At 45.2% G+C, this 15,371-nt stretch overlaps 1 protein-coding gene across 13 annotated transcripts in view; it reads right to left on the bottom strand.

Moving 5' to 3' along the window:
- The window catches only part of pleca (plectin a), an 87,610-nt gene that overhangs the window by 58,849 nt on the left and 13,390 nt on the right, over positions 1 to 15,371 (bottom strand). For 3 of the 13 annotated variants that reach the window (XM_034599661.1, XM_034599664.1, XM_034599666.1), the window contains exon 1: positions 1,667 to 1,844. The exons of 8 other annotated variants lie outside the window; for them this stretch is intronic. In XM_034599661.1, the coding sequence (XP_034455552.1) occupies positions 1,667 to 1,712 (46 nt within the window). In that variant the 5' untranslated portion in view covers positions 1,713 to 1,844. Of the gene's footprint in view, positions 1 to 1,666; positions 1,845 to 14,489; positions 14,651 to 15,371 lie in introns of those variants that run through there. 2 more of the 13 variants (XM_034599657.1, XM_034599658.1) reach the window with 1 other exon arrangement.

Here is a 15,371-nt window from a genome sequence, read left to right as displayed (position 1 = left end):
AGTTCACGTCAGTCAGCGACATGTCACAGATCAATGGAGGCTTCACATGTCCCAACACGTACAGGAGGAGGCCCCCGTGCTCCAGAGCTGATTCTGCACCGAGTGCCTGAAAAGAGCTGACGTGAACGGACAATGGGATCAGTGGTGTCGAGGTGACGACAGGCTTACAAATGAACTGAGTCTGCAGCAGGGTCCAACGTATTAAGTAACTCCATTGGGAGCGCTCAGTGAAGCGAGGGAGCTTTTGTCTCCGCGGCCCAGAGGAAAACATTCTCAGCCTCTCCGAGTGGGCAGGACTCCTTCAGATCCCGCTCCAGGATCATTTAGACGCTGCCCCGACCTGTTACCACATTTTGTCCCGGGCCAGAATCCTCCAGACAAACCAGAGGAGCTTATTAAAGAAAGGTCTCAGCGGCCTGTTGGCTCCACTCTCTGCAGATTTAAGGCTTTCTGTCCATATAAATGTCCGTCAGGTCGCTTTAATCCTTTTCTCAGTGCAGTCCAGATGGAGAACATTGATAAAGAGACGATGAGTGTGAAAGCAGCTCGCTCTCCATGGCCTGAATACATGAATCTACACCCACCATGCAGACTGTGATACCTGCGGGTGGCAGAGTAGAATAAATGAAGATGCCTGTTGGATACAGACTAATTAAGGGAATGCAAATGCACCCAAATTAGTTTGTCTAGCTAAAGTGTTCATGAAAAGCCTAAAGGATGTTTGAATTAGCAAGTGGAGCTTTCAATAAAAGTAATAATGCAGTTTACCTCTGGCAAGGAAAATCAATGTTTATTTGTCAGAACATTGCTAAAATGATATCAAGGCTTTTTTCGGTTAAAGAAATTAAGCATTTGTGCAATAAATGTCGTTATATAGTTTTAAAAAAAGGGATGAATCAGTGAAAACTGATCAAAAAATTAATAAAAGGAATCAAACAATGAATCAAACAATTTTTGATATTCTGAACCAAAACAGCCCTGAGGTTTTCATAGATAACTAAGACTGCAGGAAAAGAGTCGTTGCATTTCTGTGACGCTGAAGGGGGGGACAAACTTCGCTGATGTAAACACTAATGTAAGCAAACATGAAACCACGCTGCAGCCGACCACACAGAGACCTGTTTTCATGGCGCACACAGATACTCAGGCTTTCTGCAGCAGCAGTCCCATCCCATCCCTGAGTGATGGGCAGGGCAACACTTGGCTGTATCACTGCTGTTACCGCGGCGATGCAGCAGCCGTTCTGCATCTCCCGGCGCAGACGCATTTAACCTTGCCGCATGCAGCAGCAGCAGCAGCAGCAGCAGCAGCAGCAGCAGCAGCCTCCCACTGCACCTCATAAAAACAGAGCGTCTCAGCACAACCCTCACCCCCCGACCCCTGGACTGACCCCGTGTCCCCCTCCGGACACAAAGGGAAACAAAAAGCTTTTCATCCCTCTTATCCACAGAAACATGCAGAGAGCGAGCGAGAACACGGAGGATTACAATTCCTCAAGAGCCCCGAAGCCTTCAAAGCTGAACTTTCTCTTCCTGCCTGCATCTATACGATGACGAAGTCCTCGCCAGGGAGGCATTGTGGGAAAACAAGGGCGGTCCTGAAAAGCAGATGATGGTGATGACAAGGGCGTGAGGAGGCAGAATCAGAGAAAAGAGGAGAGGAGTACCTTTGAGAGAGCTGATCTCATGCTGGATAGACCTCCCAGGATCCATGCTCACAGTCTGCACTCCTGCCCGAGGCTCCGGTCGAGTCAGAGCTCTGCAAGGTCAGTTCAGCTCAGCACCACAACGCTGAAGGATGCAAACGTCTCTCTCTCTCTCTCTCTCTACCAGCAGCTTCTTTCTATCCCTCCCTCTCTCTCTGCTCTGCCACAGGAGTTGGCAGCTCAGTGTTTTTGTTCACTCCCTCTCTCTCTCCCTCTCTCCCTCTCTCCCTCTCTCTCCCTCTCTTTCTTTCCGCTGCCCGCTCGCACACAAAATCCTGTCAGCAGAGGAAGGAAAAGGAAGAAAAACCCACCTCCCTCCCCTTCCACCTCGGACCCCTCCCTGATGTCGACCCCATCTCATCCTCGTGGTGATTCACAGGGAGGCGCCCGGACCCGTAACAGTCACGCTCCACCGTTACATCACAACAGAGCATGTAACCGGATTCAAGCAGCCGACACAGAGAGTGTGAAGTCACACACGTTTTTATCTAAATAAAAGGTTTAAATGCTCTGATGGTGGGAGTCAAAGAAAACTCCATCAGGACAAGAGTGACTCAGCGTTATGTCCTAAACTGCTCCATTACCGCCACTGCACAAGAGGAGCCTCCATTTTTATTCAGAGGAACTGCAGACAAACCTGTTTCCCAGAAAAAAACGTCTGTGTCACCAAACGGCAAAAGAAATTTGAATATTTTACATATTTGACAGTTTGCAAATGTGTTGATAACAAAGAAGAGAATGATGCACGCACACACACACACACACACACACACACACACGGACCCATCTGTCACAGTCAGACAGTCAGACTGTGAATCGGCAATCGGTGTCGCTTCAAAATATCCATAACGTTTTTAACCGACCTCTGCAGGCAGCTCAACCTGCGATATCAAACGTTCGTATGTTCAGACTCTCACAGTTTGGCGTTGGGACAGATCGTGGTTCTGTCCACAGTGAAGACACAACATGTTTATTTATATTTACCCAAAACCTCAGTCTTTCTTTAACCATAACCACCGTGCTGTTGTGGCCTAAACCTCAGAAGGGACAACGGACTCTGCTCCTGTTCAGAAACACTGTGCTTCACTCTTTAAATATGCTGCAGCTTAGATGAACATTTAAACATCATTTTATAAGAGACAGGATGAGATGCTGCATATAAGATATTAAGAAAAGAGCCTGATCCATTTAATTGTAAGTGAATATTGTAAATAAAACAAGTCTCATAAAGGGTTTATACTGTTAGAGCCTGCACTGTTTTATATTAGATCACAGTCAAGGTTATACTGACTCTGACTCAGCAGTTTCCTCGAGCCTCCAGTGGCTGTCTGATGCTTCTCTGCTTCGTCGTGGCTGAAGTCAGCAGAACAGACAAAGCTATATTTCCTAAGTACGAGCAGAGAGACGGGAGATGTGAATCCATCGATAACACTTTGAGCAGAACAACACGTGATTTTTTCCAGCCAGAATGGGTCAAATTTGTATTTTGTCTGCTCTGATTTCCATTAAATTTACACATAAAAAATGATTACGGTTGTTTAAAGCATTGTTGACATGATTATTGTGCACACGTTGTTTTATCTCGTCTCAGATTTCTGCATCGCTGCAAAGTAGCAGATTTTGTAAATTGATATTTTCATAAATGACACGTTTTGCAAAGATGGGAAAATGTCGACAGACGAAGACAATGGAGTTAAAAAGAGGAAGATTTCTAACATCTTCATGGTGTTCGAGCTTCTTTCTGCTCTGCTCGTTGAAGCTGACGCGAGGTGACAAGAGTCTGGGAAAGATTACGAGAAAAGCTGGATCAGCTACAGGTGAAATCCACGACTCACTGAAACGCACAATACAAGAACCGTGTCTGAATCTCCACAGCACAGATCATCCACTTCACAATGCACTGAGTCAGTGAAGCCATTGTTTCGCTAATCGGCTTTTACTTGTCTGATTATGACTCATGTCAACCTCACGTCGGATGTTACAACCTGGAATTTAAAACCCGAATCTGAAATAGTTTAATGCAAAAGCTTCAAATCTACAACAGATTAAGACGTATACATGTTTACATAACGAGACTAAGGTCAGAATACACTTAAACAAGTATAATATCAAGTGTTCAGTGGTTAAAATAACCTATTACAGTTCAATCCTGTTTAAAACGTTCTCTGTGCTGCAGGTCTGAAACGCTCCACTGATCCAAAGAGCATATTTTTGACAGCTGCTTTTTATAACGTGATACCAACGGCTGAAATATTTCACATTGCCTTCAAACCCGGCACAGACACTTGATCACGATAACAGAATTTAGAAATGTTCCGAGACAAAACAAGCTGCCTTTGTGACGCAAATCAGAAAAACACGAGGAATAAATTACGCTAAACAACTGAGGTTAAGTAAGAAATCCGTCAAATACGAACAGGAAAATCATTCAGGGATGAGCCGATCATGTCAAATCAAAAAGGAAAACGTCAGCTCTCCTGTCTCTCCTCACACAGAGATGTTGAATTCAACACCTCTGACCTTGCACTCGCTCACACACCGATCCTCCGTCTTGTTCCTGCGGAATAATCAGGTCAAGAGTGAGAAAACAGAAGCGGAGAACATAAGGAATGGCATCGTGATGTCGTGGGCGTGTCACGGGCCGTGTGCTGTAGGCAGGAAGTGATTCAGGGCAGCTGTAACGACCCTTCTCTGCCAATCAATATGTAATCAATGGATTCTTGTAGGAGGGAAGATCAGATCCAGTTTCAGCCACAGCAGCAGTGAGGAGGTAAATTCTCTTTTTATAGGCTGAGAAGCGTCTTTATGTAACGCAGCCATTCATTATTCAAGATAACATCCAGTTTCTCCCTAATGGCTTTCTTTTCATCTTAATCTAATATTTCTCGTTGTTCTGACTCAAAGTGGAGACGTGCTTCCTCTCAGACACTGTTCAAATCCTTTCTCCTCAGATCGAAATCCAATAATGGTCCAAACATAGAGACTGTGAGTTCAGAGCATTTCATTTGTGGGCAGTAAATCATTGAACGCTGCTTTAGCAAAAAACCCACGTGGGCAACGCATGTAATTCTCATATCGCAGGTTGCATGATGAGACTTTCTCACATTGGACAATCGGACAAATGTCACTAGTGATGAATGTGTGTGTTTGAGCCGTGGCAGTGGATCAATAACATCACATTATACCGCAGGCTCATTAAAGCTGGGGTTGGTGATCCTGGAATAGCCAGAAGGCTACAACCGATAAACCCCACCCCCCTCCCATCAGGCCTCTTGTCAAAGCTACAACCTGCACAACATAACAAACGTGCGCCGACTGAGAACTGTACGAACCCGACTTCTCCGGCCATCACGCACAGTGAGAGCTCGGACAGGCTGTGCACAGGCAACCAGGTCGGTTAGTGACAGACAGGAACGCTGAAGGCTGAAGAAGATTTGAAACTACAGCGGACCGTAAACTTCTCAGGAAAATGTTTACTGACGTTACAAATCAAGTGAGAAACAGTCGCCCTCTGCTGGTCACGCAAAAGAATAAAGGCTACAGGCCCCTCTGCATTGGCTTCACTTTCCAGACCTGGAGGTTACGTCCATATTTTATTCCAGTGCTGCAAACCCTAACTTCCCAAACGTATACAACTGCGTTATAAACTTAAAAAATTGGCCCCTCCCCCTCTCAGGTTATCACTTTACGAAAGTCCGTTCATTAAACTTGGCTCGTAGAGATCCAGCCGCCTCAGCACTCGGCAGAACAGAGAGGAGAAATGAATCCTGTGGTGATGACAGGAGATCAACACGTTACACACCAGCTGGCCGGCCACACCTGAAACAACACCTTAATAAAGATATCACCGTCCATAAGAAGACATCACAACAGCACATGGACAGCTCTATTATAAATGCATCTTTAATTAGTTTAAAATGCACAAACCAACCTTTTAGTTTTTCTAATTTCCTGGTAGAAGAGCAGACACATGAACCTCAGTCTACACTTCAGTCTCTGTGCAAAACCAACTCTTACATAACATCTGAAGAATTCCCGGCTCGCCCTGATACACAAGTGAGAAATATACGAGTTACACTGCAAGAAATGATTCATGTTTCAGTCTCACTGTTACACAACCAGGAAAGCTGCTAAATTCAATTTAACGTTCAGATGTTTTTTTTACACAGGAATTGACTCCAAAAATACACACGCTCCTCCCAAAGCCACAAGTGTTTGAGAAATGTGGAAAATTAGGTTTTCTTGCAAAATGTCATCACGCGGCATCGTGGGCCACCGGACTCCTCGCCCCCCCCCCCCCCCCCCCCCGCCGAGCTGATGTTTCTGTTTCACCGCAGCTGCTCGGAGCTACAGTGTCAACACTCGGTCTGAGACGCAGCCAAAGTGTCATGTCCCTCTTAATCGGAGGTGGAGGACCTGATACACCCCCGCTCCACCCCTCTCTGGGATGTGCCCCGTCCCACCGTGGTGGAGCTCAGACATTCAGAAGTTGGACAGGGACCGGGACCGAGGCTAATTGGGGGGGGGGGGGGGGGGGTGAGCTGGATCTCAGGCATCACACACCGTCAGAGAGCCCCTGGAGGAGGGTGAAAGCGGTGAGGGCCATCCCTGGCTGTCTATATTCATTAAAGTGATATCGAACTCCATGTGCAGTTGTTCGAGCTCATCTGCACATAAACAACAAACCTCAGCTGTTGGGAGATAAAAATAACCTGTTACCAAACCATCCTGTTGGAAAAACATCAGAAAACTGACCCTCACAGCTTCAAGCGACCGGCTCTCAGACATTAGTTTATCGGCTGCAAAACAGAGGTAACCATATTTGGACGAGCGAGGGGTGGAGCCACTGCACGACACTGCACGCCCACTTACACCTGCCACCTGCTCTCATTGGTTCGTAGTAGCTGCCAATCACATGGCAACCACGCCCCAATGCATATACGGTTCTTTATCATCTATCTGACTCTGAATGGGAACAAAACATACAAAATGAACATCATGAAGATTTGAAACTAGAGATTGAGACAAACTCCTTATGAAAATATTTACTGACGTTATAAATCAGGTGAGAGTTAGAGTCATTTTCTCATTGACTTCTAAAGAAACAGCCAGTGGAGTCATCCCCCCCGAGTCACAATGGAAAGAAGAGGAAAACCTCCCGTTAGTCAGACTTGGGTATGTTTACACATCATTCCTCTATTGTTGGACACACAGCTCAGACTCGTAGCCACTTACATCGTCTTTCACTAGTTGTTTTAGTTGCTCAACACATCCGGGTGGTTTGTTAACAAGTAGAACGAACAATGAACAATGAGAGTGACCGGTTTGTTTGTGAGCGTTTCCTCTGAGGCACCGTCAGACAGAAGAAAGACATCAGTTGAGAGGACGACACCAACACCAGGAATTCACAGAACGTGTCATGATGAAAAAAAGCTCCGTGAGGCCGCTACCCTCCAGATCTCAGACGCATTCAGGACGTCGCTTTGGGTTTTTGTGAGGGACGGATCCTTGAGAGGCTCCGAGGCCGAGAGAAGAAGAGCTTATCAACGAGGAACAACACGTCCATTCTGTGGACTGATGACCAGAGAGATATGAAAAACTTAAATAATAAACAATGCAGAAAAGATATATGTTTACATTCTGCGGTAAAAACATCTTTGTTTATTTTCTGAATCCTTGTGGCTCCTCTCTGATTCCTCTCAACACATTTTGGGACAAAAACGGAATTAATATTTACAGTCCTGATCATAAATACCAAATGGTACGTGGAAAATGTCACTTCTCGAACCCTCCTGAAAAACCAGACTGTGCCAACCAGCTCACCACTGACATTCCTGGCACTTAGCGTAGCTCACTGCAGCGTGCCAGGACCCGGGTGTTAGCGCTGTTGTTCCACATGCCGGCACCAGAGACAGGCCGGGGTCCCAGGTCAGGCCCGAGGGCTCCAACACGGACTGGAGGTGGCGATTTGTCGAAAGACCATAATTAAAAATACACAGACATGGACATATAGAACTTGTAAACTTATTTCCGTCCGCAGCTCGTTGATAGGTCGACGAAGTCAGGTGGGACAAAGGGACAGTTTGTATTGGACTGAATCCCGGAGAGTGAAATCTCTGCAGGTGACATCATCCTCACAGACTCGTCACAAACACATCGTTCATAGTGTCGGTGCAATCAGTCAATATCCTGCTGGACAAGCTGTGAACTGTGTGATCTGTGGACACTGTGGGAAAGTAAACACTCACATCAGGATGTCAAATCACCTCACGTTGATTAATATAATCAAAAAAAACTATTTTTAACTATATTAAAACTATTTCCGCTGGAGGAACAAGAACATCAGGACAAGGAGGGAATGATATTATTATTATTATTAAATTAGGGTATTTGTTATCAATCTATTTATTGATTTTATCAGATGTCAAATAACTCACACGTCTGAAACAATGACAAATGAATGGTAATAAACTCTTCAGATCCAGTTTCAGATTAAATTCCCTCAGTGGAGTGAATACTTTCCAGTGTGGTAACATAATTAACGTCAGCTGCTCTCGACACTAATCCGCTGCTCCAACTCGAATCCCGTCTCAGTTACAGCATCTCCACCGGGTCCTCTCCGTCCAGTTCAGACTGCAGCAGAGTCACCGGTAAAGTTTAATTAATTCAAAAGTTCTCTGTAGAGTCGAAACAGATTCTCACAAGACGCCTGAGACACGGTAACGACACCGACTACATCGTTTATCATCAAAGGGGATTTGGACTCGGTGAAGGAATGTGGACTCGTCTGACCAGCGGACACGGAGCTGGAGGTCCGAGCCAAATCAGAGGGTTTCCTCAGGAGGAGACGAGTCATGTGACATTCATCAACGTATCTGACAGGAACAAAGGATCCTGATCAAACAGATTCAATGTCAACAAGTTGAAATTACTGATCACAACTTCTCTAATGGGCACATTCGCTGCTTTATTTCTCTTTCATATCAAATTAAGGTAAAAACATTTTTGACTTTTTGAGATTTCATAGTGAATTTCATAAAAATCATTCATGTCTATTTATGTATAAAGCTACTGACATCAATGCTGGTCCACTGGTTCCCAAACTAATTAGAAATCGCATATTTTAGCCATAATTGTGACAAAAGAACATTTTAGTTCAAGTTAAGATAAATAAATAAAATAAATAAATAATATTGTGTCTATTTTATTATATAAGTTATTTTGGCGGCTGAGGGATGAAACGTTTGGGAGCCCTTGTGTTACTCCAACATTTTCTTTTATTTAAGAATATTTCAACAATCTACAGGACGCGCTCCCATGACATCTTGAAAACTCGAAATCTGGTTTTAAGATTAATTAATTAATTGTAAATTCTCACTTGACAATGTGGATACGGTCACACACACACACACACACACACACACACGCACACAAACACACACACACACACACAGCATGCACTCAGTATGTTTCAGCTGCACATGTGAACAAACAGAGGTCGTCTGACAGACTCGTGTGAAGTAGCAGACAGGTGAGAGGATTGGATCATGTTCAGTACACAGTCCTGTTGGCAGTGAACTGTGGGACAGAGGGAAGCTGTGAACACATGTGGAGATAATAAATGAGCATGTCCTCTGTCAGTGGAGGTCATCACACCGAGAGAACCTCAGACACACAAGAGAACCTCAGACACACAAGAGAACCTCAGACACACAAGAGAACCTCAGACACACAAGAGAACCTCAAACACACAAGAGAACCTCACACACACCGAGAGAACCTCAGACACACCGAGAGAACCTCACACACACACAACGAGAGAACCTCACACACACCGAGAGAACCTCACACACACACAACGAGAGAACCTCACACACACCGAGAGAACCTCACACACACACAACGAGAGAACCTCACACACACCGAGAGAACCTCAAACACACAAGAGAACCTCATACACACCGAGAGACCCTCAGACACACCGAGAGAACCTCAGACACACAAAAGAATGACCTCAACCACGTTAAGGCCTGTGTGGATTTGAGTCTGTAACACTGCCTCTGTGTTACCGTGAGTTCCTCGTCATGAACACAAGGGGAATCAGGTAGGTGTCTTCAGTGTCTCTCTTTATTCGCTCCACACACACGTCAACAAACATAAACTTAAATCACACATAAAGCGACTCGCTTTGCAGCTTAGTATCTCTGAGTTTCTGAGTCCTGGAGTGATCTCCTGGTTCCCGGCGAACCCGCCGTGCGCTACTGCTGATAAAGAGGAGAGAGTCATTAGTTGAACTGGAACACCTGTGAACAACCAGACTCTCTCCCTGGCACCGATCCCAGAACCCCCCCCCCCCCACACTCCCTCCCTCCTGCAGCCGACACTGACCCCGCCCCACTACCACATAGTCATTTGAAGTTAACTGAGAAAACCCTCGTGATTAAAAACGATGTTGTCTTCATTCAGAAAACACGAGACACCTTCAGGGAACAAGTGTCCTCTCTATAACAACACTCTGTTCATGTCTCAGTCCATTTATTCATTATATTCCATGACTGAAACTTTCCTCTGGAGCCACACACGCACACACAATAACACACACAAACACACACACAGACACAGTTTACCATCCAACTGCAGCTCAGAGAGACTCGAGAATCAATGAATAAAAGAGAAAACTGCAACTTCAAATCACACATTCTGTGTTTAACAGATTCATTTGTCTGATTCGTATTAAATTGGCGTTAACTTGCAGGTTTACTAATCAGTTTACCGGCTGATTGACAGCTCACAGCGAGACGACAGCACATTTAGAATTAGAAATATGAGCCGACTTCACGAGCGGCGTTCAGTGATGCAGACAAACACAAACCGGAGCTCACACACACATGCACAAGCTTGTAGTAATTAATTATGTATGGACACAACCATGACTGTATTTAAAGATGGCCGACAGGACTGTTCCCCAAAAGTGAAGCCAAAGCATCTGCAGACGCTCAAAAAGAAAACTTAACGCTTCCTTTTCCCTTAAACAGCAAAGAGGAATCTTGTTTTTCCCTTTTCACAACTAGTAGACTGACGTTAAATAGAATAATTCCTCATCTGTGTGTGTGTGTGGGGGGGTTAGGGTTAGGGGGGGGGGGGGGGGACTTTCTGTGTGCACAAGGTGCGTGCATACCTTCAGGACTATTACTATTTTTGAATTTGAGGTCAAGTTGCATGAAACTGATCTGGTGCAGAAGCACTGGAAGTGAAGTGTGGAGGGGGTTTGTCTGTGGACGCTCCGCCTCAGAAGCCTCTGCAGCGATTCGCATGACAAACTTATCGCTTCTCTTTTAGAAGTGAAGCCTGTGGGTATTCACACACGCACACACACTCACACACACACACACACACACACACACACACACACACACACACACACACACACACACACGCACACACACACACACAGTCATGTCTCCATGATTTCAGAGGAACGATATTTACTCTAACCACTCCACCAGAACGGCAACTTTCCAAAACCTAACCCGTAAACCCTTAAAATTATATATATAATAAGAGTTTGCTTTTCATCCTCATTGGAGAAACAAGTCCCCATAAAGTGAGTGTGTAAATAGATGTTACACAACAGACACACACACACACACACACACACACACACACACACACACACACACACACAGCAGAGTTCAAGTGCTGCAGGATTCCTGATGTGTTTGCTTGTTTAAGGGAGTTTTAAAAAAAAAAAAAGGGAGTGGGACAGTGGATCCATCTCAAATCTACCTGTTATCACAGACGCCCACTTTAAAGAGCAGACAGATGAGATCAGCTCAAACAAAGACGGTCGTTGTCTCGTGGAACCTGAAAGAAATTCACCTGAGAGCCAAGACTCTTTATTATCGGCACCAAGGAGTTTATGTTTTCAACGGGTCTTTTGTTTATCCGTTTGTAAAACTGCAGGATGGATGAACACGGAACTTGGTGGAAGGATGTGATGTGGATCAGGATTTTTCTTTAACATTTTGAGATTTCACTTTCATTTGATTTCTCAGAATAATCCCTGGAGCACTCATGTTCAGGGAACTGATATTTATGAGTGCAGATTTAAATAAAAATCAGGATCTGGTGAATTTTAATGTGGTTTCATGAGGGAACTGAGTGACGCCCTAGTTTCTATTTGAGTTTACTTTGAATGTGTTTGCAGGATAACTTTGGCAAAGCTGGGAATCCCCCTGTTGAATCATTGAAGAATTTCCTTCTTTCCATCTTTCTACAAGCTTTCTCTCAGTTTTAGTTCCCACTGGCGATCTTCTTTGATTTTTGGATGACATTTATCTTTCTCACAGCGAAACTTCTTAAAGGAATTCATGTTTGAGGTTAGGATCACTTGAGCCGGAGACGAGGTCAGATGAGTTGTTAGTGAGTGGAGGTAGTGACTGTATCTGTGGGAGTCTCCACCCTGAAACGCTGCAGTCAAACGTCTATAATAATAACAGAGGAACCTCAGGAGATGTTCCCACGGAGAGAAATCAAACACAAGCAGCATCATAAACAAGCTAAATGTCAGAAGTCCTGCATCCAGAATAACTTGAAGACTCCAGAGACAAACTCTGCAGTGAGTATTTTAAGTAGAGCTGCGTGTTTCACACTAATAGATGTGTTCAACTCTGATCTTAACACATGCACCACATCATTCACACACCCGCTGCTATAACTTACTCAACTGCTCGTCACAGGAATAACAAGTTATTCTATATGGGATACAGTTAGTGGAGTAGTTGCCAATTATATATTAATTATATTATATTATATTATATTGGTCAAGTGGCTAAGAGAATCAATCACTGCAGACGGAGGCCATAATTATTTCAATTATGAATTATATTTACACTTTATTGAAATATATAAAAAATTATCCCATTATATGAGAAAATCAAATTCATGTTGTAGTCGAACTGATTTTCTTCTTCCGTTATGACCCTCAAGTCTCATGCATCAGCTTCACATCATGAGAAACAGCAGATGAAAAAACAAACTTTCATCTCCTGTATTGGCCCAGATTATGTCCAGACTTTACTCCGGAGGCACAAGCATCTAAAACAAACAGCTTCTCGTCAGAAACCAATTAAAACAAAGAGAAACAGGAAGTGAGAACTTGGCAGACGTGGACATGGGCGTGGAGCGTCGGGCCGGTGCCAGAGGGCCACAGCGGGAACGCCGCCCTGCACGGTGACAGGCACAGTGGGCAGCCACATGGGAAGAAAGTGACTCAACTGGGGTGACTGGATGAAACTAAGCTGTTCCCATCACACTGAGACCAAGACTCAGCCCAGTCGTCCTCAGTGAAAATGGAAATTACGCTATTCTGATTTGTTATTTTCAACCCTGGTGCTTCTCGCTGCACAGGCATTGGTCAAAATAAGACTCGTAAAGTGAGCAGATGAGCAGGAACATCTTTGTGCAGCCGGATTCAACCCAGCAGTGTTTTCTGAAATGGATAAACACCATCACGTCATGTTAGTGTTGGTGCAGACACGTTCAGGTGCATGTTCTTCTCATGTGCCACATTGTTGGCTGGCAGCTCCTCTGTTGGACCTGTGCCGTCCAACCAAAGGTGAAATGTCTCAGTGCTCTGTGTCCACGCTGTCCAGCAAATCCCTCGTAAGAAGAAAAGTCTTTCAGGTCGAAAACTGAGGACGAAACAAACCTCCTCTTCCGGTTTATTGACAAAAAAGTTGTTAGTCATCAACCTGTAGAAAATCCTCCTGCGTCTCAGACAGATCTCTTTACTTTACACTCTCTCTCAGATCACCATGAGAACCACATGACACCATGTTGCTTCCAACAGCTCCAACTACAACTGGACCCCGACCGATTCATCAGTTGGACGATAAAAATCAGCCGATATGAGCCTGACACAGACGTGCAGGTGTCAGCGTTTGTTTGCCGATAAGAAACTTTATATTATATAGAATAAACGATATAGAGAAAGATCTGCTAAACCCCGAAGCCACCGCTGCTGCACAAACAGCTGTTCACACGTTTATTCGAAGTTCAGTGAAGTTGTCATGATCGTCACTGTCACTGAGGCTGTTGAGTCCCAGCTGCTGCCACAGAGCGCTGCTGGGCACCTGTTGATCCATCCATTGTCTGCTGCTTATCCGGGCTCAGGTCACAGAAGTAGTGTTTCCCGGACGTCTCTTTCCCCGATCACACCTTCCAGCTCTCTCTATGGAAATGCCTTGGGATCAACTGGCCAGCGAGTTCTGCGTCAACCCTCCAGTCTCCTCCCTGTTGGGGTGTGCCCAGTTAAACCTCCAAAGGAAGGCGCCCAGGTTGCCTCTTATACAGATGCCCGAACCACCTCACATACATATTGTCGCGCCAAACTCAACACTGCACTTCCTTTGGCTCTTTACAATACACATGCCAAGTGTGAAGTGGAAAAGATGAACCGTTCTCGAAATATGAGAGACACATACAGACGTTTGTGGACAGATATCGGCCGACACACCAGCATCAGAACTCTCCAATATCGGCCCCGAAAAATCAGCATCGCTCGGACTCTAATATTAACAAAGACCTCCGGGTGAATCTTGTGATGTCCGACCACCTCTGACCTCACCACCGAGTCTTCTCTTCTCACACCTTCACTTCCTGGTCCAACATCTCCCAGAGCACATGTGTGTGAATCCACAGGCAGGTCGACAACATGAAGCTCACACGCCCACCTCCCGTTCAAACACACCTAGCTTCAGTCAAACAGCAGAGGTGGCGTTACCTTTATACTTCTCTCTGACGCTCTCATAGGCCTGCACATAGTCCTGCTCCTCTGGAGGCCGCTGACCGGGGTCAAACATGGACATGGCTGATTCTGAGTCAGGGTCTATCACCTTCCTCTCTCTGCAAACTTTCTTTCTAACTTTCCAGCGGCACTGTGCTCCCCCCCTCTCTGTGACTGTCTGACTGATAAAACCCCTGCTGGCTGTCGGTCCACCTATATCCGTCTGTCCCCAAACTTCACCCTCACCCACGTATTCCCTCTAAAGCCGGGGGTTTGATTCCAGACCACCACCACTCCCCTTCTCTGCTTGAGAAATACCCACACACACACACACACACACACACATATCAGACCCTCCTCTTAAAGGCACAGAGGCCAACATACACCACAAAGATAGATTCCAGTGGAGGCAGAGATCACACACACACACACACACACACACACACACACACACACACACACACACACACACACACACACACACACAGGCCAACTCCACCCAGATAGAGACACACATGGCCACCTCCATGAAAAAACAAATGACAGAGCCTTGGGGGTCATTTGAGTTCCTGCTGCTGGAGAAACTGGGGCAAGACACACTGAGTGGATCCTGTGATATTCACAGCTCCTCCTCTTCTCAATCCAAGTTATGTTCCCAAAACAGAATGACGACAGGTTTTCAGGTTTTAAGGCCAGAGGACCACACCTCCTCAGTCCAGTGGATAAGAGCCGGGCCACACAGAGAAAAGACAGAAACTCTAAATCCATTATCAAAGTGACGTTTTATAAAAAAAATCAACACAGGAAAAACAACTTTTCAGGACAAACTTTGATTTCTGCAGTTTTTATGTCACAAAAATAACAAAAAAAGTTCTTAAG

Source organism: Hippoglossus hippoglossus, chromosome 11 (genome assembly GCF_009819705.1).
Source record: "Hippoglossus hippoglossus isolate fHipHip1 chromosome 11, fHipHip1.pri, whole genome shotgun sequence".
NCBI classification, from domain to species: domain Eukaryota; kingdom Metazoa; phylum Chordata; class Actinopteri; order Pleuronectiformes; family Pleuronectidae; genus Hippoglossus; species Hippoglossus hippoglossus.
Note: the sequence above shows the minus strand (reverse complement) of the source record. Positions and strands in the feature narration are given on the sequence as shown.